A 23,772-nucleotide genomic window follows, 5' to 3' on the forward strand; every position below is an offset into this window, starting at 1 on the left:
AACATCACGTCGCAGATACAGCGATTCAAGTGCTTCGATTACGGACATCAGTAATATGACTGCAAAGGTCCTGATCGGAGTCGGATTTGCCGAAGGTGGGGAGCTGAAGACCACAAGGCTCACACCTGCCAGGCCGCACCGAGGTGTTTGATCAGTGGTCGTGACACAGACAACAAATACCCATCCTGTGGGCAGGCCTGTCCGTCCTCCAGACGGGTTCGGTCATACAAGTAGCTCAACTAAATATAAACCACTGCGAGGCAGGGCAAGCACTGTTACAACAGTCGGTGCACGATAATAAGACTGATGTTGCCTTGTTGTCCGACATCCCTGCTAAACATAGCAGTTGGGTTGCGGATAAGTCCGGAATAGCGACCATCTGGACTTGCGGGAGGTACCCCATCCAGGAGGGAGGGGAGGGAATCAGATTCTAGGCCTTAGTGGTGATCATGAGTTATCCGATGTCCTAACACGAGCATGTTACGTGACAATGCCCAGGAGGACTATGCCAACTGGTAACCGCAAACCGATGCACAGGTGGCACGATAGCTGATCTTCGCAGAACATGTCTTAGAGCTAAAAGAAGGTTGCAACGTGCTAGAACCGCAGTGGATAGGCTAGAAAGACGCCGGGTGTTCCAAACATCGAACAGAGCTCTGAACTACGAAATCGAATGTAGTATTAGAGTGGGGCCCTCCTTAGCCGTGCGGTAAGACGCTCGGCTACAAAGCAAGACCATGCTGAGGGTGGCTGGGTTCGATTCCCGGTGCCGGTCTAGGCAATTTTGGGCTTGCAAATTGTCTCGACTTCCCTGGGCATAAAAGTATCATCGTGTTAACCTCATGATATACGAATGCAAAATGGTAACTTGGCTTAGAAACCTCGCAGTTAATAACTGTGGAAGTGCTTAATGAACACTAAGCTGCGAGGCGGCTCTGTCCTAGTGTGGGGATGTAATGCCAATAAGAAGAAGATTAGAGCCTGCTTTGAAGAGCTGTAGGATGGCCAATAATACTCCATGGGGGATGCATACAGGATAGTGATGGTTAGGACCAACAGCATAGATGCATCTGAACACGAGAACGCGTGTTCGTGTTCAAAACGTTCTGAACACTGCACACTGTTCAAGAGCACTGACCTAACCTAGCAACTTGTATCCTGGGCGTCTAACGGATAGAAATCAAGCATGCTCGTATGTGTTTGCATAGTTCCAAACCTAAGGAATCTTAGTTACCATGATCATTTTGCTTGCGTACCAACCCAGTGCACACTGAACTGTGTTCAGATTTCAAAACTAAGAACACTAAGGCACGCTCTTGGCTCATGTTCTGTTCAGGATGCATCTCTGATCAACAGCACACCTCCTGAGAAATCCCCGGAGATGTAAGCCAAGTTTGTTCCCGAATCATGACGCATCGGAATGGAACACCGTACGAGTCAGTGAACATGGCTAGTCCAGGCACCAGGTCCAGATTGTATGTCTAACCTGTTCCTTAAGCACACTATTCTTGCCGCTCCATATATGTTCAGGAGCTGCCACCAACTTAGAGAGGGTGATTCTGAATAGATTGACGGACTATACGGAGTATTTTATTTATTTATTACCAGACTAAGGCCAGAATGGCCTGTGCAGTACATAAAAGTCTACTCCGTTCAGCTCGGTCCATGGCTGCACGTCACCAGCCACGCAGTCTGTGGAGAGTCCGCAAATCGTCCTCCACCTGATCGATCCTGTTTGCTCGCTGTGCACCTCGCCTACAAACCCAAACCCTGCACTGCGGAGGACGACGGAGGTCATTCGTTGCTTAGTAGGGATAGCAGTTTGGGGTCGTGGATTCAAAACCCACCGGAGGAAGTGGTTACCTTCAATACATTTATTGAACTAATCAAAGTTCGCTTGGAGTGACCAGTTAGCCTTGTGAGTAAAGGCGGATGATCGCCAATCCGGAGATGGCGAGGTCGGCTCCTTGGGTAATGTGACCTGCATTTCTTCGATTTACTAATTTATTACAATTCATACAGCCTTACAAATATGTTTCTAATTTTTTTGGCCAAAATCTATGCGAAATGCAATTTTGGAGGATCCATTTTCAAGTCACCGACGCAATCCAGATAGCCGTCCCGCGTTTCGCAGGACGCTTGCTGGTCACATTATCCTTGGGCATAGTGTCTATCCATTGTACTTGCCATACAAGATACCTATTCTTGCAATTGTCCTATGCCTAACAAAGCTTTCAGTTAATAGCTGCAGAAAAGCTAATAGAACACTAAGCTGAACAGCAGGCCAAGTTATAGTTGGAATGTAGAGCCATTGAAGAAGATGAAGAAAGAAGTGTACGAGAAAGGCTAAAAAGGACTGTGATACAAAATAAATAAAAATGGTTTCTCGTTTTCGATTTGCCAGATACATAAGTTTCTACACATGCATTTTATTTTTATTTTATCTGAATCACCATCTCGTCCACAATCTCACAAAGTAGTTTTGATATTATTTTTTGGGATATTTTCTCAAGTTGTTTTTTAAATGTGATTTATTTAGTATAAGATTTGGCGACTTCGTTTCCTGTACACTTGTCTGTGTAGTCGAATGGGAAGAAAAAAAAGCGTTCAAATTCTACGGGACACCTCTCTGCCCTTTGAGTAAAATAATATTTCACTATAAATATCAACTCAGTCGGTTGTTGCCTAAACACAGGCATTTGATTTAAAGTTCATAGAAATGTTTCAGTCAAATATATGGGAAAATAAATCTCTTTCGCCTGGGAAATCAGTTTATAAAGCCGAATGCGCTCAAATTGGTAGGAAATGCAGTTTACATGTCCAATACGAATTCCACAGAACATTAAATTATAATTGAATAAGTTTTCAATTATTTTTTTTTAATGTGTTAGGAGTTGGATTGTGTACTCAAATGATTGCTTTGAAAACATGCTTGCGACGTGTGGTGTCGTGCGCTTGAACATATTTAAATGCACTATCCGTAGACGAGCCAGCCTAGGGCTAAAAGTCTCCTTAGTAAAGATACAAAATACCACATTCAATTAGATGTGAATGATCTTCATGGTAATCAATAAATTTCAAATTACACAATCTAACTCCTATTAAGTCTTTCCAAAACTAATTCATAGTGGAAGTTTTGGTGGAACTGTTCATTGGCAAGTCAAATGAATGTTTTGCCGATTTGGGCACAAGCGGGCGATTCAAATAATTTTTTAAAGCGAAAGACTAACGGATGAGTATTTTCTCATATATTTTAGCTGAACTTCCCATGAGAACCCCATTCAAAATGCACTACATGTTTAATGTGCCAACATCTAATTGAGCCTAATTTTTTAGATAAAAATTTTCTTAGACAAAGTAAAAGCTGTGCCCCGTAGAATTCGACGACTTTTTGTTTCCAGGCCCAGTCTACTGAGTAGATTCGCATTTCTGTACGAGTAGATGTTCTGATCGTATATAAAAAACCTAAAACTCTTCACTAAATTAAGAACTTACACGTGTACTGTTACATGACTAAGTAATAGATCACAAATGTGTAGTAAGTACATAAACTTTCGAAGGGTCATCTAACACGCTTTTAGACAGATTTTGGTATATTTCATGTACATTCATTAAATTCATATTACCGGTCACATGTGTACCAATTATGTGAGAGAAGAACTACTCGTATTGCCTTTTGTGCTGTCGTTCCTGTGTTCCGTTGATTCATTATCTAATCCTGCTGATAACGTATAGGTACTTGTTACTTTTGTGTGGTTTTGTAACTCATTTAATTACATGTCTGTCAGTTCTACTCTCTAAGAAGGGGTGAATATCAATTGATTTGTGTTAGCAGAGGTTGTGTCACACTCCGAATCGTGTCCTCGCCCCCAAGACTACGTCGACCTTTGGAGTTAAGAATATTCTTGGTGCTGCCCGATTTGATGAAATTGTATGACACGCTGTTGAGCTTCTTGTTGGGACCGCCTCCGGCATTATTCAGGCTGTACATGTTGCTGTTATTATTGTTGTTGAGAATGCCGGTGGGCGGAGCTCCATTTAATAAAGCCAAAGGCCCGCTGTCCGGAGTCGCGCCATCGGAAAATTTGTTTGACTTGAAGCTGGTCGGCAAAGCGACCGCTTTCTCTCCATTCAACCAGTACGTCAGCATTTCACCTTTGCCCTTCATCGGCACTAGACCACGCTCCTTGACTTCAAACGTACCAAAGGTGTCAAGGAGAGCTTTCGTGGTTTGACTGATGTGAATCTTGAGTGGTTCTCCGTTGGACTCCATCCGGGAGGCCGTATTGACGGTGTCCCCAAATAGACAGTAACGAGGCATTTTTAATCCTACCACCCCCGCTACGCATGGACCTGCAAGCAACAAAATGTTATGTTTCCTACAGAAGTTTAATTGCGACCAATCAATATTTGAACTTACCACTATGTAAACCTATCCTCAATTTGAGTTGTTCGTTTGGTCTGTGGCGGATTGAGAATTTATGCACGGCGGACAGTAGTGCCAGGGCTAGTCGAGAGATTTCCCTAGCGTGAAGATTCCCGTTACGAACGGGCAATCCTGACACAACCATGTAAGCGTCACCTATGGTTTCAACCTGCAACATAGTATTAAATAAATTAAACCCAAATGAGTCGAATATGCTTCAACGGATCTTATACTGATTTGTTGTTTTCATAGAACTTTAAGAAATAGACATAGGTCCGACAAGTTTAAAGATTCTAATTTCCTGGTGGACTCGATGTAGTTCATATGGATATGTAATGAAACGATTGAAATTTTCTAGAATACAATGCGTCAAACAGAACGACGTGTTCCAATATCCAGCCCTTGGCATTTGAAATGATAGATTAATAAAGATGAATCTGAATAGTATACCGTATAGAAAGGGCAGAGAAACAAATCCACCACAGTGTGAAAATAATGTGCTGGCTGTGTTCGGATTTTGTGACGGTTATCTTATCCATTTTCTGTAAATTGCTAGTTTGTTATTTTCCCAAGGATATTCATTTTTTTTTGCAATATCTGATGGCGTACGGATGCTGTCATAAAGATTGTAGAAAATTTCGTTCTACCAACTTCATCGTGAGGAAAATTTATAGATTCAGAAGTATTTCATAACGAAAATCAACCCATCATGTCCACACAAAGTCTTAGAACCCTTGCGTATTATATGAAGTTCAAAATAGTTTGATGCAGATGTTTTAGGTTCTCCAAATTGTTCTGGAGTACAGATCAATTGGTCTACCAGGTCAACTACCCCTGGTATAATCGATATCTACTTAGCATGCCCATGTAAGTCCCAGCAGCCCTTGCGTGTTATATATAGTTCAAAATAGTTTCATGCAAATGTTCTAGGTTTTCCAAATTGTTCATTAGAACTAGATAAGTGCTTGTGGGACTGTATGGACACGATGAGTTGCTTTCGGTTCAATACTTGGGCAGTTGACATGGTAGACCAATTGATCTGAACTCCAGAACAATTTGGAGATCCCAAAACATCTGCATCAAACTATTTTGAATTGATCTTTCCCGTCAAAAATTGTATCTCGTTTTATTGTCTCAGTCGATTCTTTGGCTTATTGAGGGTCAACTTTCCCAAAGAACTCATATTTTTTGCAGCCTATGCATTTGCAGCTAACTTTTAAAAGCGAAAACAAAAATAGAAAAAGGGCTGCACGTGTGAGCCGGCCTGAAAAAATCACCCGATGTTCGTTCAAAAGCGGGCCAATCTTGAAAAAAAAAACAGCTTTTTTCATTTTTGTCTTAAAATAAAAAAAAAATTCTTAGATGCGTAAAAAATATGGGTTCTTTGAGAAAGTTGACCTTAAATAAGCCAAAGAAACGATTGAGTGAAAAAAAATTTTTTTTTTTTTACGGGAAAGGTCAATTAGGGGAAGATGCCCCAAAACGCACCCCCGAGGCAAAAAGCCTTTTGTGGTTTCCCTCATATTTACCGTCATTAAGATGTCCGTAACAAAACTAGATCTAAAATTATGTAGGTTAGGCGAAAAAGTTTCAAAGTAGTGTATGGAAGGTCGGAAAAACCGAAAATTTCCACATTTGAAGAAGCATCTAACATTTTGGCGAGGCAAAATGCCCTAGTGGCACTAACCTACAATGTACTTGCGTCTCCACCCACTATCCATACCAGAATGTTGATTCGCCGACGCGTGGTGCTTTGTTCCTAGGAGCTGCCAGCTAAGGCGTTTTGCCTCATGAGTTTTCCGGCAGCAGAATATCACCACTTTTTGAAATGTGAATATTATCAGTATGATCGAGATTTTTTGACATTTATTGAATCCGAAAATTTTACCTTTATTTTTGGAATGTTATGTGCGTAGGTTACATTTTTCCAGGACATAAAATGGGTCACTACTTATGTAAACGGTTTTCATTCTCCATTATCATCAAACGACAACTTCATTATTCACGAGTTAAGATTTTTTCATCAAAGGTAGCATGGGACAATTATGTGTAGAACGGCAATTTAATCACCAGATGAATCATTGCACAAATGTACCATGCGTCTCCATATGCTGTTATGCTTATGCGGCTGAACATTTCCCCCCTCGTGAGGACATAGGGTAAGACGGTATAATGCGCCCCACCTGGCCAAAACGCCCCCTTTGATTTCTAGAAAACTATAACTAACTATGGTCAAATTCAGTTGGTACCTATAAATAATTGTAAAAACCATCATCCTATGTGAATATGGATATATTTTTGTATTACTTAATGAAAATATTTGCAAAATACAAAAAAGTCACAGTTTTGATGTAACTTTAATGTTTGTTTGCTGAACATTGGACATTATACCTGCTTGGTTGGACCTTTGTTGGTTTTTAATGTCAAGCGCATAAGGATTTGTAGCCTTTTTTATTATGGGATTGATAAAATACTAATGAAGGGCTATCAAATGATTTTTGTTGAGGTGGGGCGTATTGCAGGCACTTTTAAATTTCATTTTTCCACGACTTTTCAAAAAGCTTTATTACGTGTTATCTGTAATATTTTTATGTGACTACTCACGGCGATACATTTGTGACTTCCTGCACTACCAAATAAATACAAAGTTTGCATAAATAGCGTTGAAAAGCAAAAAAGTTATCAAGGCGTTGCCTTAGGGGGGCATCTTATACCGTCTTACCATACAGATATCGTAATAACTATGCTTATGGTATAAACTTAGTATTTTAAATTCTTCGAATTTTCTATGAATATGAATATATATTCTATGATTACATGCATGCAAACATGAAAATAACTTCAACGCCGTTAAAACGACGAAGGAGGTTCTACTTTGTGACCAAATAATTTCGAGAATTAAATAAATTTGTTACTGCAAAGAAAAGCACCGTAGTTGCAAAGCGAATTGACGCATTCATACACCAAAACAATTGAAAACTATTTTTTAATCTCGTGATTCATTCGTGGTTCAAATCTGAAAATAGAACATAGTAATATACCAGTTTAACCTTTTGTCTTGTGCTCTGGGGGTCAATATGGACCCCAGGCCACTTTAGAGTGGCTGCCATTTTTTAGTTTTCAACCGATTCTCCTAATTTTTGGTAGTTTGGTAAAACTCGCCGAGATCTGTCTCCTAGGTGCAAATTCGCTTGAAAAATCTTGAAAATATGCGCTACAGTGTACTTTTTTAAAAAAAACTTACGTTGTCTGTGCTCTGAGGTCAAATTAACCCCAAATTGAAGTATATAACTTTTTTAATGTTTGGCCAATTTTGATTTTAGGCTGTTTGAAAGCATCAATCATCTTTCAGGTCGTTACCAAACATTGATCATAGGTGGGCGGGAAAAGACTGCGGGGAGGGGTTTGTAAAAAAGGAACAGCAAAAACAGTGATTTTTCATGCTTATTTTACTTTTATCTGAAAATCCTGACTAATTTAAAATGCGCTTTTTCAAGAACGTTATGCAGGAAGGCGTATGCTTTGACATGAGGTATTGATTAGTTTAGAGCTTGGTCGTTAGGTATGGTATATTTGAATTCGTTATTTTAGACTACTCAAGTAATTCCGATATATGGAATTCTCCTCAGTGTAACAATTCTTATATAGCACAAATTTGAAATTTAAAGATGACGTCTTTAACAAAGTTCGTCTGGTGGGAAATGGACTGTCATGTGACGGAATAAATAATTAGGAAATTTACAAATAGGCGGCGCTTAGTGTACTCTGCAATATTCTTGCATATTTGAAATATTATTGCTTTAGCTTGAGATCCCTCATACCTACAAACTAAGTTGTATTCGGCAAATCGGCAACATTGGTCAGGATGTCCAGGACTTACAAAGCGGTGCTCAATATAATGAGCGCACTTCTTCCAAGATGCGGCGCTAATAAGCTGTTATATTTGAGTATTTTGTTGCATGTGATGATCTGATGTATTTTGGTTTGCAGCATTTTGGTAATCATGAATGTTGTGGTAGAGTTCATCAAAAGTTTTCTTTGCATTCAACTGCTCCAGCGATGCTGCAAATAATAGAATGTGTTCAAGCAGAATATGTTTTAGGTCATTCAAGAAACCCTGACCCTGAACTAAGGCTGCCTTGGGTCAATTACATGCGTAACCAAAGATTAGCCAATTTGCCGCCTATTTGTAAAATTCCCAATTATTACTTCCGTCACTAAACAGTCCATTCCCACTAGACGATCTTTGATCAAGACGCCATTTTATAACAAATTTTAAATTTGTAATTCCAGATGATAAGAATATTTACACTGAGAGTGAGAATTCTATATATCGGAATATTTCTGAGTAGTCTAAAATAATGAATTTAAATATACCACCTGGCACAAGTTCTTAACTTCATCTCCGCCTCATGCCAAAGTTATCACGCCTTTCCTGCATAACCTTTTAAAAAGGTGCAGTCAAAATGGGTAGAGATTTTCGGATATAAGTAAAACAATCTGATGAAAATCTCTGTTTTTGTACCCTAAATGTTCACTAAAAACCCTCCCCAAGCGATGTGCCCGCCTAACAATAGTCAATCTTTTGGTTACGTACCTTGAAAGATGCATTTTCAAATTACATGTTTCGAAACAGCCCCTAAAATCCAAACTAATCGGACCAAACAGAAGATAAAACGGAACTGTTGGCATTATCAATTATTGGGGAAGGTCAATGATTGACCCATGAGCACAGACAACGTAAGTTATCGTTTGAGCACAGACAGAAGGTTAAGCCGGTTTGACAATTCACCTACTGTTATAAAAAAAGAATCTAGCATCTGCCAGAAAATTAAGGGCAATCTTTTGTAGGATCTGCTAAATTGTATGGGGAGTTATACTGCATAAAATATCACAATAAAAATATATAAAACATTGATATGGGTGACCTCAAAAAATACGCCCTTGTGAAATGTTGGACCCAATATTTAATTTTTAACTCTTAAAATGCTTATTTTTCAAATCGAATTCTATGCGAACGTCCCAAATGTGTCGATTTTTTAGGAAAGTCGGTTGTCTGTACAAAAATTATGCAGACAGGTTTATCTTTCATTTCAGGGTTGAACGATTTTTTTTGGGGCACCCTACTGGATAGGCACTTCCACAGTTATCAACTGCGAGGTTTCTAAGCTGTTAACATTGTTCAGCATGTCAGCACTACCATGCAGTGCTCAAATGATGATATTTCTTTATGCCCAGCGAACCAGGTATGGATTCGTCCTAGTTGATATCAACTCCCCCAAAGCCAAAGCTCCCGCAGGTGAAGTATTCCCAGGTTGGTCCGGGGTTCGCATTGAATGTGACATCAAGTTTAATTGCTTCTTGAAATCTCATTTTTACATCATATGAAAAAATATTTTACATTGGGACACTTAGGTCATACCGCACCGCTTGGGGGTAAGATCATTAGTTCTAATATCCATATTTGACAAAGTATGTCAATGAGAATAAATGCGTATCCAAATAACAATTTCACTAATCGTTTGGAGCTACTCACGATAATAAATTTGAATACACTGCGGTCGTTTTTTGCGCGTATGTACAAATGGTATCAGGTATCAGGTAAGCGATGCATTTTTTGTTTCAAATAAAATTATGAAACCTTGGAAATTGCGAGATTTTGAATAGAATTTCATGAAGTAAATATAGAATAATTAATTGACAGGTGATTATGTACAATTTAGAGATAATGTGACGCAGCCACCAGCAACTCACCTTGTACACGTCAAAGTTTTCCACGATGGAATCGAAACAGGTGTAGAGATCGTTGAGTGGTCTGGCTCACCGCATCGGTGTGCTTTTGAGCGGAAAAACGGACGTAAACCAACAATATCACTTTGAAATAACCATAGTTACTGAATGTAGGTTTTGGCTATCACAGATTTGCCCATTATCAGCTGCGCTGCCACAGACCTGTCGAATGTATGGATCGTGTAATTCAATAAGGGTAAATTGGCGTGGAAAATATGTTGCTGCTCACTTACCTTGGCAGAAGCTGGTATAGGAGTTCTTCACATTTGCGCTTCTCCTCGGTAAACATAGACAACGTTTGCGTATGCTCCTCCAATACTAGTAAGTGCCTCCCAGGTTATTTATGTCATACTGCTCCATACGTTCCCAGTGGCTGTTATCTAATATATTACCAGATTCGAGCCCTGAATGCGCAAGAATAGAATGGGTATTAGATGGGTAATGGCCTTGATCTTTGCAAGCGTTAGCAGAGAGCAAGTAACCCATTGTTGATTTTCCTAATAGTTGTTTTCAGCGTGTTGAAATCTGGGCGTTCCATCGGGTCTTCTGACCAGCATCTGACCATGATGTTGTTGACGTCCTCGTACGAGGTAACGTCTATTTTGGGTCTGAATGGTGGATAACCATCAGGTCCGTTTTTGACTAGTTTTATAATTTCTGAAACAATAGAAACACGATTGATAATTAGATCCTCTCACTACATTTTTTGAAAAACGTCAAGTATGCAGATTTTCGGTTATAGTATTACCATATCTTATGCCCAATAACGTTTAATTCGATTCTGAGATGGTAGGTGCCATTTGCTGGTACAAAAGTTATTTAGCGCGAAATTGCGTCGTTTGGCAGTATTAGCCAGCTGGGTCAATCATCGATTTCCCGGAGCTTCCCTACATTCATAATATAACGCAATTGTTTATAAGTAATATGCACTTGCACTCATCAGAGATGCTTTAAATTGTTTTGTTTTTAAATTAAAAATCGATACCAAATCATTCACCGTGTTAAGGAACATGGGTAGACTCTTACAAAATTTAATTCAGTTCTGCCTTTCTTACTAAAGTTGCCATACCATGTCTTAACCTTGTTTTTTGGGTCAGTAGTAAGATCGTCACATACATAAATTACAAAAGACGGAAACTCGCGTCAAGACTGTAAGTGCTCAAGAGCAAAACTATTTTATTTGGAGATTTTACCATATCTTTGGAATGTTATGTGCGTAGGTAACATTAAAACGGGTCACTACTTATGTAAACGGATTTTTCCTTCCATTATCATCAAACGATTCCTTCATTATTCACGAGTTAAAGATTTTTCATCACAAGGTAACATGGGACAATTATATGTAAGAACGGCAATTTAATCACCAGATGAATCATTGCCGAAGGCAAAATTACCATATGGTCTCCATATTCAGACATTTGCTGTATGCTTATGCTGCTGAACATTTTACGTATTAACCATTATTTCGTGAGGACATACAGATATAATAACTATGGTTATGGTATAAACTTAGTACACTGGATTTTGTTTTACACTGTTACATATGATCCCTTCTTTCAAAGGATGCATTGTACAGACGTATATTAATTATCATGTGATTTTCTTTGATTTATTCTGGATTTGCCTTTGAAAAGTTGTTGCAAGAGAATTGGGGCAATTGGTCACCACGATCGAAAATACGAGCGAAAAAAAATCATTGTAAAACAAAATCGATTTTTTTTTAATTTTAATCATAAATATATATTCTTTGATTACATGCAAAACGTATTTTTAAAATAACTTCAACGCCGTTAAAACGACGAAGAAGTGTTGTTTCTCAAAAATTTCAAGAATTAAATAAATTTGTTGCTGCAACGAAAGCACCGTAGTGAATTTTCAGCGAATTGACGCAGTTCATACACGCAATTGAATACTATTTCGGGTTTTGCTTTCGATTATTCATTCGTGGTTCAAATCTGAAAATAGAACATAGTAATATACCAGTTTAAGGTTTTGAAACTCAACTGTTATAAAAAAAGAATCTTGAACATCTGCCAGAAAAATTAAGGGCATCTTTTGTAGATTCATACAATTGTCATGCTTAGATTTAAAAATACATAAACGAATGGTGCCCAATTTATCAAAATTTTGATGATTTTTGCTTATTTTTCTGCTCATTTCAAAATCGACGCGCGACCTCTAAACGATTTTTTTAGAAAGTGGGTTTGTTCTACAATAATGGTTTGCAACAGGTTTATCTTTCATTTCAGGGTTGATCACCATGACTATTCGTCATTTGTCTTTTTTTGGGACATACTGGATATAGGGCTACAGTTATTCAACTGCAAGCGAGGTTTCTAAGCCAAGTTACCATTTTTGCATTCGAGGCTGCATCACGAATACTTTTGTGCCCAGCGAACCAGGTATGGATTCGTCCTAGTTGCTATATCAACTCCCCCAAAGCCATCATCTTGTGCTCCCGCAGGTGAAGATTTGCTATACCAGCACCCAGGTTGGACCCGTTTGGTCGGAAGTAAAATCTAATTGTTCCCTGACACCGTTCATTGAAACAACCTTGAAATTGCTCAGAATGAGCATTTGAATAAAACAAGAAATTTCATGAAGTAAATAAAGAAATAATTAAGACAGGTGATTATGCGCAAAAAAATTTAGAGATAATGCTGACGAATTCAGATACCACCAGCAACTCACCTTGTACACGTCAAAGTTTTCCACGATGGAATCGAAACAGGTGTAGAGATCGTTGAGCAGGTCTACCACCTGCATCGGTGTGCTTTGAGCGGAAATGGACGTAAAACCAACAATATCACTGAAATAAATAGTTACTTGATCATAGGTTTCGGCTATCACAGATTTGCCCATTATCAGCTGCGCTGCCACAGACCTTATGAAGGTGACTGCTGCGTTAATTGCCGTGGAAAATGTATCTATGTGCTTGCTTCACTTACCTTGGCAGAAGCTGGTATAGGAGTTCTTCACATTTGCGCTTCTCCTCGAAATAGCTTTGCGTGCGCTCCTCCACTAGTGCCTCCAGGTTATTTGCATACTGCTCATGAGATTGTAAGTTATTGAATATATTACCAGATTCGTTTTCCTGGAAGGTCCAAGTAATTAAGATGAAAAGAAATCAGTGGGTAATGGTGAGAACTGCCTTTGATCTTGCAGCGTTAGCAGAGAGCAAGTGCAACCTACTTGTTGATTTTCCTAATAGTTGTTTTCAGCGTGTTGAAATCTGGGCGTTCCATCGGGTCTTCTGACCAGCATCTGAGTGCCAAAAAGATGTTGCGGAACCACATTGTCGTCTATTTGGGTCTGAATGGTGGATAGACCATCAGTCCGTTTTTGACTAGTTTTATTTCCTGGAGAGAAGATTCCAATAAATTTAAATGTGCAAATTGGGGGGGCAAATCATAATCCAATTTCTGGGAAGCCTTCACGCAAAAGTTTTGAATTCTGCAAAATTGATGACGGGAAATTCCAATAGGATCCCAGATTCGACGGGTAGAAATTTTCAACGCTCAAATTTCTGAAACCAGTTACCGGTCGAGCAATTCACCACCACAATTCACAAACAAATTTTGCCTGCTCGTCAACTTGGGTAGCAAGCACTTCAGTAAATTCCAATTTTTTCGAATGTACCTACGTGCTGCAAACATCACAGACAAAATTTCTTCTCAAATGTGGTTTATACCTACAACCCAACGGAAAATAATGGTCATGCTGTTGATTCAGGTAGCATGATCTGCTTCCGATTTTGATTTTTAATCCGAACAATTGCATCACATGATTGATGGCAAACCAGCAATACCACCCTGGAAGCTGTTCAGGTTGGTATAAAGTACACACAAAAATTGTTATCGGACCTGCTCTTTAATGAATCTAAATAATTGTGTGAAAGTTCTAAATTGGAATGCCTGCTCTCTAAAGGTAAGGAAGATGAATATTCACTTCTAACAGTTTATAATATGCATATTGCCATTATAACTGAAACCCATTTAAACCAGGACTCTCCATTAAACGAGATCCAAATTATTTTATCTACAGAATGATCGTCTGACAGCGCCTGTAGGTCACCATTGTCATTAATAGACGTATCAAACATAAATTATTTTCTTCTGTTTGAAACCAAAGTTTTTGAAACCTTGGGAGTTTCTGTTGAAACAAATTTTGTCAATTTTCCTTCATTGCAGCCTATTTGCCTTTTCAATGTAATGGGCAGCAAAAGAAATTTGTTGAAAGTTGATCTTCAAATTCTGACTCGCAACAAATCAAAATTCTTCGTAATTGGTGACTTCAATGCCAAACACCGTTCATGGAATAATGCTCAAAGCAATTCCAACGGCAATATTTTATTTGAAGTATCGTTCTGCGGATATTATACTATTCAATATTCCAATGGACCAACTTGTTTTCATCCACTGAAATCCTTCGACAATTGATTTGGTTTTAATGGATTCAAGTCAGCTGTGGGCCAATTGGTAACTCATGCTGACTTTGACTTGATCACCTTCCTGTGACATTTGAAATCTCACAAGAATATTTATAATCCAATCAGCTCTACTTACCATTTATCATAGGGCTGATTGGGATTTGAGATCAAAACGTATATCGATAGGAATTTTGATGTTGATATTCCTTCCGATACCAAAAGTGATATTGATAATGCTCTCGTATTCTTTGATAAATTTAATTGTCGAAGCCAGAGGCATTGCAATTCCTAAATGTGAAATTAAATTCAACTCCATTATTATTGACGACGATCTTCAGCTACTGATCCGTCTTTAAAATGGAGGCGAAGGCAATACCAAAGAACTCGCGATCCGGGCGCGTTGAAAGTTGTTTGGCGAGACTTGCAAATGAAATTAAAAACGTTTCGCTATTCTGAGAAATACCAACTGAAATTAATGTCCTGTTGGACCAGTTCGAAACCCTTTTGGAAATTAACGAAAATTCTTAAAAACCCCAAGCCAATTCCAGCGCTTAAAGAGGGAAATAAAATTTTATTAACGAATGGCGAAAAGGCTCAAAAAACTTGCTCAGCAGTTCGAGAGTGCCCATAATTTTAGTCTAGGTCTCACTAGTCCAATTGAGGATCAGAATTACATCGAAGCTTCAAAGACATTCTCGATCAAGATAATGTTTTGACCCTTCGTTGGGAACTAATTTGGATGAAGTGAGATCTATTACTAGAAAATTTAAAATATGGAAAGCCCTGGGTGATGATGGTATTTTCATACTTATCAAAAAAACTTCCTGAGAGCTCTTTCTTCCTTTTGGTTAATTTATTTAACAAAATGTTTTCAATTGTACTCCCAGATAAATGGAAAAACGCCAGTTGTTCTTTATTTGAAGCCGACAAAATCCAGCTGAGGCTTCTAATTTATCGCCCAATCAGTTTGCTTTCTTCAATAAGTAAACTGTTTGAAAAGATTATTTTAAATAGAATGATGGTTCATCATTAATGACAATTCTATTTTTGCTGATGAGCAATTTGTTTTCGCCATGGGCATTCAACCACTCATCAGTTATTAAGAGTTACGAACTTAATTCTCAACAAATCTGAAGGATATTCGAATGGAGTTGCTCTTCTTGATATAGAGAAAACATTTGACAGTGTTTGGCATGAAGGTTTGATTGTAAAATTGATGAATATTAATTTTCTAAACTGATCCAAAATTATTTATCAGATCGCTCACTGCAGGTAAACTATCAGAATACTAAATCTGATAGATTACCTGTAAGGGCTAGTGTCCCCAAAGGCAGCATACTGGGGCCCATATTGTATAACATTTTTACTTCTTGACTTACCTGATTTACCACCAGGGTGTCAAAATCTTTGTTTGCAGATGACACGGGCCTTTCAGCCAAAGGGCGAAGCCTTCATGTCATTAGTAGTAGATTGCAAAAAGTTTGGATATTTTCTCCACTTACTTGCAAAATGGAAAATTTCCCGAATGCTTCCAAAACTCAGCTTATAATTTTCCCACATAAGCCGAGAGCTTCTTATTTGAAACCTTCTAGCAGACATATTGTCACTATGAATGGGGTTCCAATTAATTGGTCTATGAAGCTAAATATTTAGGACTTCTGCTAGATTAAAATTAACTTTAAAAATCACATTGAAGGCCTTCAGGCCAAATGTAACAAATATATTAAGTGTCTATATCCACTTATAAACAGAAAATCAAAACTTTGTCTTAAGAACAAACTTTTGATTTACAAACAAATTTTTAGACCTGCCATGTTGTATGCTGGTCTAAATATGGACTAGTTGCTACAATACCAGAAAGAAGGCACTTTTAGAGGATTCAAAATAAAATTCTGAAAATGATTCTGAAGTTGCCTCTGTGGTATAGTACCAATGAACTTCATAGAATTTCTAATGTTGAAACATTGCAACAAATGTCCAACAAAATAATTTCCAATTTAGACAAAAATCGTTGCAATCTTCTATTGCAACGATTAACTCTTTGTACCCTTAGTATAAAATAGGTTAAGATTAGTTTTAAGTTGAAAACATTGTGAATTCCTACATGGTTCAATTCAACCAGAGGAAAAATTTAACTGCCAGAGGCAATTGAAATGTAATAATAATAACCAAAAAAATAAAATAGCAAATAAAAATGATAGTGTTTAGAAAAAACGGAACAACTAGGCTAAGAGATGAATGGATGTGGTAGATAATTAGCAAAAAAAATTAGTAAAAAAAAAAAAAACTGCGGGCTGCGTGTGCAATGGAAAAGAAGTCTTTTGTTCACTTTATCTTTTGTTGCTGCTAACCATTTTCAGTTTTCACTGCTACAGAGTGAGTGTGAAGAGGCAATAGGTATCAATCAGTCGATTATATATAGAGTTTGCAAAGAGGATCTTCTTACTCTTATTCTGAACGATGCTCTTGTTATTATGTTGAAAACTTTCATTTTTGTTCAACCTTCAAGTGACTTCACGGGGTGATCACTTAAAGCTTTTATCTCGATAACCAAAGTCACCTACAGGTGCAAACACGTGAGTTTCTTGTTGCAACTTTATTGGGGGTGTATTGAAGTTTTGAAGCTGTTTCTAGAACAAATCTAATACATTTCAATTCATGAGTTTTAATTCGCCATAATAATCATCAGGCGATAACAATACTTCCGCCTTACCAACAATCATTTGTTTACTTTGCTCGATAGGTAGACGGTTTGACAGTTCAATAGGTAGATTTGGCTTCACTCTTTGCGGCTTCACTCTATATATAATACACTCTGGTATCAATATCCACAAATTTCAGTCACTGAGATTGAGAATTCGCACCACTGAAGACAACCCGAGCAGAGGTGAAGAACAAAATAATAGCATACCAATAACAAACTCTGATCTAATAACATTATAAGTTATTGTCTAGTTATTGGTTAAGAAAGTATCAAGTACATATGAAGACTAAAATATGTTATCATAACAGAAATTGTTTTTCTAAAGTTATTCTAATTTCAAACTTCGTTAAGCGATAGGGAAACTGTTCCGTTTTCCATCTCACTGAACATATATTCATCTCATCGCAAAACAGAGAAATGCAGCACCAATCTTGTCGTTTTTTTTTTGCTAACATGCGTGCACACTGCTGAAAAAACAAGTCAAATCTAGACCAACATTTGAAAGGGCGTAACAGCCAAAATTTGTTCCTTCTGATTCTTCGTCTACCATACATGGCTATATGTGGACGAAGAATCAGAAGAATAATTTTTAGCTGTTACGCCCCTTTTTCAAATGTTAATCTAGAAATGCTTTTCATTGCTTTGTTTTTTTACGGGATGAGCTATGATTATGTACCAAACCGTTTCCTATTTGCTCGGTTCAATGCAAAGGGAGATATGATCCCTTCTTTGAAAGAATGCATTTGCTACGTTTAAGGCAAGCGAAATATAATCCATTTTTCAAAATGAATTATTTTAAAAAATCATGTATTTTCCTCTCCTTGATGCTTTATCGGGCGATCAAGGCCCTACGATCAAGGCCCTACGACAACCTATAGAATGTCATGAACACGGTGAAGTTACGAAAGAGAAAATTTTAGGTGTATTGGCAGCGGATTGTATTGTTAAAATAAGATTTGTATTCATATCGACATATCAGTTGAGTTACTGTGATGTACAATAAACTTTTTTTTTAACTTCTTTGGACGTCCTAGGCCATCCAAACATTCCTTGAGTTCAGGACTGGAAATCTACAGCCGCAAGAAAATCGTTTTTCAGTACTGAAAGCTTCAATTATATCCATTACACATCCCCACTATGGGGCGTCTCCATACAAGTAGGTGGCTGAAAATATTTTCATTTCATTTCAGCAATATTTCACACTTACACGTAGATTAATGTCTAAAATATGTGAAATACTTGTTTTGCAGGCCGTTATTGCTTCTAAGGTCTCCAAACTTCCTGGAATACAGCCCTTTAATCTCCATGGAATATATCCCTTTTATCTACAAACATCACGTGTACACAACAGTCTATAGATATGCATTTTATTGAAGCACATACCTGTAGAGTTCGAACTAATAAATTGTATATTGTTTTGTGTGTATTGAGTTGTACATATGTTCTAAGTTGCCCAAGGACTCTGCGGAATACAGGCCTTTTGCATCTACAAGCGCAACAAGTTGTCTTTGAAGGATTCTGCAAAATGGTTCAGACTCTTAACCCTCAAATCAAGTAAAGGAATACAATATAAAGCTCTATGAAGCTATACGAACTTCATGTAATGAAAGCTTCAAGATGTACAAGTATACTGCAGCATCATTTATTTAATGTACATGAACATCCTCAACAAAATCATCATTTATTTCTTCAAGATCGATTAAAATATTTGCTAGGGCATTTTTCTCTGTACTCGAATCTGCAGGAACTTTCAGTCACTAAAAAACTTTGAACAACTTCTGGATATTCCAGACTAGATTTATTTTGAAGTCGGTTGCCTAAGTTGAGGGATGTTATCAAAGGATCCGACGAGTTCATGGCACGAATGAAAACGTCATGTAAATTATCCTCTTAAAGCTTTCCTGGCATGATGAGTCCGACTTTTTAAGTGCTTTATGTTGACGCTCAGCTGCTTCTTCAGCCAACATTCCAAGTGGTGCTGGTGAATAAATTATTATATCCCTAGCATGGGCAAGGACTTTATGCACCGTAGCAGGAATTTTACACCAATCATACAGCTGCAAATATAACCGGTAGGTTGCTTTACAATAACTGTCTAGCTTTTCAGGAATAACTGGCTCTTGGCAGTTTATCGCGATCAGAATGTTCCAGAACCGGTGTATTAACTCTTCGTTGTCTTTTTTCATATTTATTTACTTGATACTTGATAGATAATGAGTTGCATCCTCTTGGTGAGAATGCGCCTAATGGAGTATCATATAGCATAAGCTGTCGTGTACACGGCCTACCACGAAGCCTACGGCGCTTTCCGCGTTATCTACTCTCTCTATTTTAACTGTTCTTGGTGCTCTTTTGACATACGTATAAAATCTGTATCCAGCCCTTCGCAGTCTGCCGTGTATTTTAGGAATACCCATATGTATTCAATGTTTCAAAATTAATGACTTTTTTCGAAAAAATGATCAGAGTCGCAGATTTGCAGCCATAAGCATATGGATTTTGTTTTAAAGCCCACTGGGAGGACCAAAGAAAGACGTAGGGGTAGTCGCTAGCGAAACTTTAGAAACTTTTTTTTTGTATGAAACTTTTGTATGGAAATTTTTTTTTTTTTTTCGTCGGGTCGTATTTGGATGTTTTACTTCATATTTTCCCCACAAGCTATCCGTTCTTCGAAAGTCCACGAAACAAGCTTCCCAGAAACTTTTGAAGAGTTCGAAAAAGCTACTGTAGTCGAAGATATTGGCAGTTGAATAATGTATTGATTTTCAAGAACTGAAAAGTGTCTGGTTCTGTAGACTATATCTTGATAACCATATGGCTTAGAGTGCTGATATTTTGGGGTTTGATGCTCCAAAACATTAACATTCAGTAGGTCAACTTGAATTACGAATCGGAGAAAGTCTGTATTTTTATTTTCTGCCACCTGATTCCCATAGTGAGCTTCCAGGGAGGACAAAGGATATCGAAGGATAGTTTTGAGATATTCTGGGCAATCCAAACTGTTCTTGAGTTCGGGACTTAATATCTACAGCTGCTTAGAAGCTCTTTTCGGTACTCAAAGCTTCTATATGCATTCAATTATACCCATTACACCTCCCGGGAGGTCAACGGATATGGTGAGATAATTTTGAGATATTCTGCTTAGAAGCTTTTTTTCTGTATTTGAAGCTTCAATATCCGTTCAATTATATCCATTACACTTCGCGGGAGGTCAACTGATATGGTAAGATAGTTATGGGATATTCTGGGCAATCCAAACTGTCCTTGAGTTCGGGTCTTCAGATCTACGGCTGCTTAGAAGCTCTTTTCGATACTTAAAGCATCAATATGAATACAATTATATCCATTACACCTTCTGGAAGGCTTATGGATATCGTAAGATATGGATTTGTTCACTTCAAAAAGACCCCTGTATCCTGATCCTTCGATCGCGTTGAAAAAAAATGTATTGTTATTGATACAAAATCGATTGACAGCACTCTAAAAATCGACTTTTAAAATATTCGGGGGAAATTGATCGCTCTCCAAGAACTTGCTTTGATAAAATTAGAAAGGTGCCCTCAGATTTTTAAAATATTTTTCTTTCAAAATACGCGGAATTTTCGAATTGCTATGCTTATACATGAACGATTTTTGTTATTGAATTCGACAGCACATGCAATTTGAAAATTTGGGGAGACTTGATCTCCTTTCTATGATATCTACGCAATATTTTTTTTTCTTGCCAACCCTTCATCAAATCTGTCAAATCTACAAAAAATTAGAAACCTGAGAACAGATTTATATTTTTTTGAATTTTTTCGCCAAATTTTTGTATGGATGACTAATGGGGGATCAAGTGTCCCCATATTGAGGCAATAACTTTAAATCCAAATATCCTAAAACTTTGATGCAGTGTTGACATTTTCATCAGTACAGATCATAAAGCATATTTATGGCTTGTTGCTGTGAAAAAAACGAAAGCATTTGATCATTGTTATGAAAAGTTGTTCAAATTTTGCGTGGCCAATAAAAAAATCTTTAGGAAGGTCAAAACATTGTCAATCCAAAAAATAACTCACCAAATAAAGGTCATTTGTTTAGAGAATCTATACTAAAAAATACGCTAGAACAAAACTACTTTAGTTCTCGATAAAACAGGAGTGATCAAGTCTCCCCGGGGATCAAGTCTTCCCCACCTTCCCCTACGGATAATTTGCAGGCAACCTGTATAACAAAGCCACAAATCGTACACCTTTGGAAACGTGTACGATTTGTGGCTTTGTTGTACAGGGTGTCTATATTTGATGTATGATATCCTCAGTTATGCGATTGGGGGATATACGATACGATTTGCGATCAATAAAATCCACTAAACGAAAGCTTGGGCAGAAAAATAGATGATTTTTTGTTGGCGCTTGGTGTGTTTTGGAAGAACCCCGACTATTTATGCTATACAATCTACTTCAGTTTTAGCACTGTATGAAAAGTGGTATGTCGTATTTTACCTATTGAAGATGGGAGTGGACAAACATGTGGTGAATTTAAAGTTCAGCACGGGACTGATTCTATAATCACTTTTAAAAAAACTTTTCATAACGCATGAGAGAATACAAATTCCTTTCCTATTTAAAAAAATGGGAACGGTTTTGTAGCGCACTCTTACACGGAAAACAAAACTGGCCACCAATATGAAAATAATTTGTTGGTGATTTATCTAGCTAGTAGGTGTGTCAACATTTGAAATATTCCAGTTTTTACATGAAGCTTCTTTATTATTTGCGCAAAAACGCAACTACAAAATCTGGACGTAGTTTGTGAACGTTTTTCAATAGTTTGGATTTTTAGTCAGAAAAATCGTGCTGAATAGATGAATCTAATAAAAACAAAACAGTTCAGAATAGTTAACCAATAAACGAAAATCACACTCCTGCCTTTAAAAAGACACTTATTTTCATGACTCTTGGTACAACCACCAGACTTTGAAGTGATCAATGAGCTTCACTTTCATTCATCAATCCAAGGGAAAGAATCTAGATGATCAATGATCAGCAGCGTAATTTCGAAAAGCTTTACTAATGATTAAGCCCCGCTAATATTTGTCAAAACTACACAAATATCTTTGTTAAACCATCCCACATAGAAATGCCGAGAAAACATTCAACCTAACAATTTCCTAGACCAAACTGAGAATACAACTCAGCCACGAGGTAGGTAAAAATGTTTGATAATAATATTCGTGGAAATGTATCAAAAAATCTTTAGGTTTTCAGAAAACGTTTTGTAAATATCGGAATCCCATCATTTTTCGAATTCAAACAATCAATTTGTAAATTCCCATATAGGGTAAGACGGTATAATGCGCCCCACCTGGCCAAAACGCCCCACTTGGATTTCTAGAAAACTATAACTAACTAAGGGTCAAAATCAGTTGGTACCTATAAATATTTGTAAAACCATCATCCTATGTGAATATGGGAGTATTTTTGTATTACGTAATAAAAATAATAGAAAAATACAAAAAGTTACAGTTTTGATGTAACTTTCAATGTTTGTTTGCTCAACATTCTGGAGCAACTCTAGCATACTGTCCGCAAAACTTGCACTGGAGCACTCATTTGGGCAACCTATTAACTTCTATCAGGGGTTAATGTAATATAAAATTGCTTCCATCTTCAAAAATGTAACGTTTTTCGAAAATATGTTTCTCTGGTCAATACGCCCCAGTATAGGCAGGACGATATGCCCTTACCAACTGGACACAAGCGCGGCGAGCTTGCAGCAGTTGCTTCCAAATTATATGGAAACTATTGAAATGTATTTCAGACCTGATTAAATGGACTTATGTTGCTGTTTTAATGTCACGCGCATAAGGATTTGTAACCTTTTTATTATGGGATTGATGAAATACTAATGAAGAACTATGGAACGTCTTTGGCTAAGGTGGGGCGTATTGCCCAGGCACCTTTTGAAAACAATTTTTTCACGACTTTTCAAAAAAGCATTATTACGTGTTATCTGTAATATTTTTATATGACTACTCACGGGCAATACATTTGCGACTTCCTGGACTACCAAATAACACACAGTTTGCATAAATTGCGTTGAAAAGTAAAAAGATATCACGGAGTTGCCTTAGGAGGCATATTATACCGTCTTACCCTACCTATATGGATTAATTTCTACGAATTTTGATAATTTACAATTGAATCCAAAAAGTGTAGGAATTATTAAATTAAATTGATCAGGGAGATGTTGCTAAAAATTACTAGTGTGTTTAACACTTGCGAAGCAGTAATATTTGCAAGCCAAATGTTGAATTTAATTATTTCGGCTCCGTTGTGGTTCTCCGCATTTGAGCCTTTGAAATTAGGTTTAAAAAAAGAACATGAAGAATATTCATTTATTGCATTTGATTCATAAAGAATGGTTAAAAAATGAATG

General features: G+C 37.5%; 1 protein-coding gene across 1 annotated transcript in view; it reads right to left on the reverse strand.

Moving 5' to 3' along the window:
* Nucleotides 1–2,382: 2,382 nt before the first annotated feature.
* Nucleotides 2,383–23,772, reverse strand: part of LOC134225100 (atrial natriuretic peptide receptor 1) — a 187,217-nt gene continuing 165,827 nt past the window's right edge. The window contains 5 exon segments of the mRNA XM_062704883.1: nucleotides 2,383–4,353; nucleotides 4,421–4,595; nucleotides 12,908–13,100; nucleotides 13,165–13,310; nucleotides 13,408–13,575. Coding sequence (XP_062560867.1) covers nucleotides 3,815–4,353; nucleotides 4,421–4,595; nucleotides 12,908–13,100; nucleotides 13,165–13,310; nucleotides 13,408–13,575 — 1,221 coding nt within the window. The 3' untranslated portion in view covers nucleotides 2,383–3,814.

The sequence above is a fragment of the Armigeres subalbatus genome, chromosome 3, assembly GCF_024139115.2.
Source record: "Armigeres subalbatus isolate Guangzhou_Male chromosome 3, GZ_Asu_2, whole genome shotgun sequence".
In the NCBI taxonomy this organism is placed as follows: Eukaryota; Metazoa; Arthropoda; class Insecta; order Diptera; family Culicidae; genus Armigeres; species Armigeres subalbatus.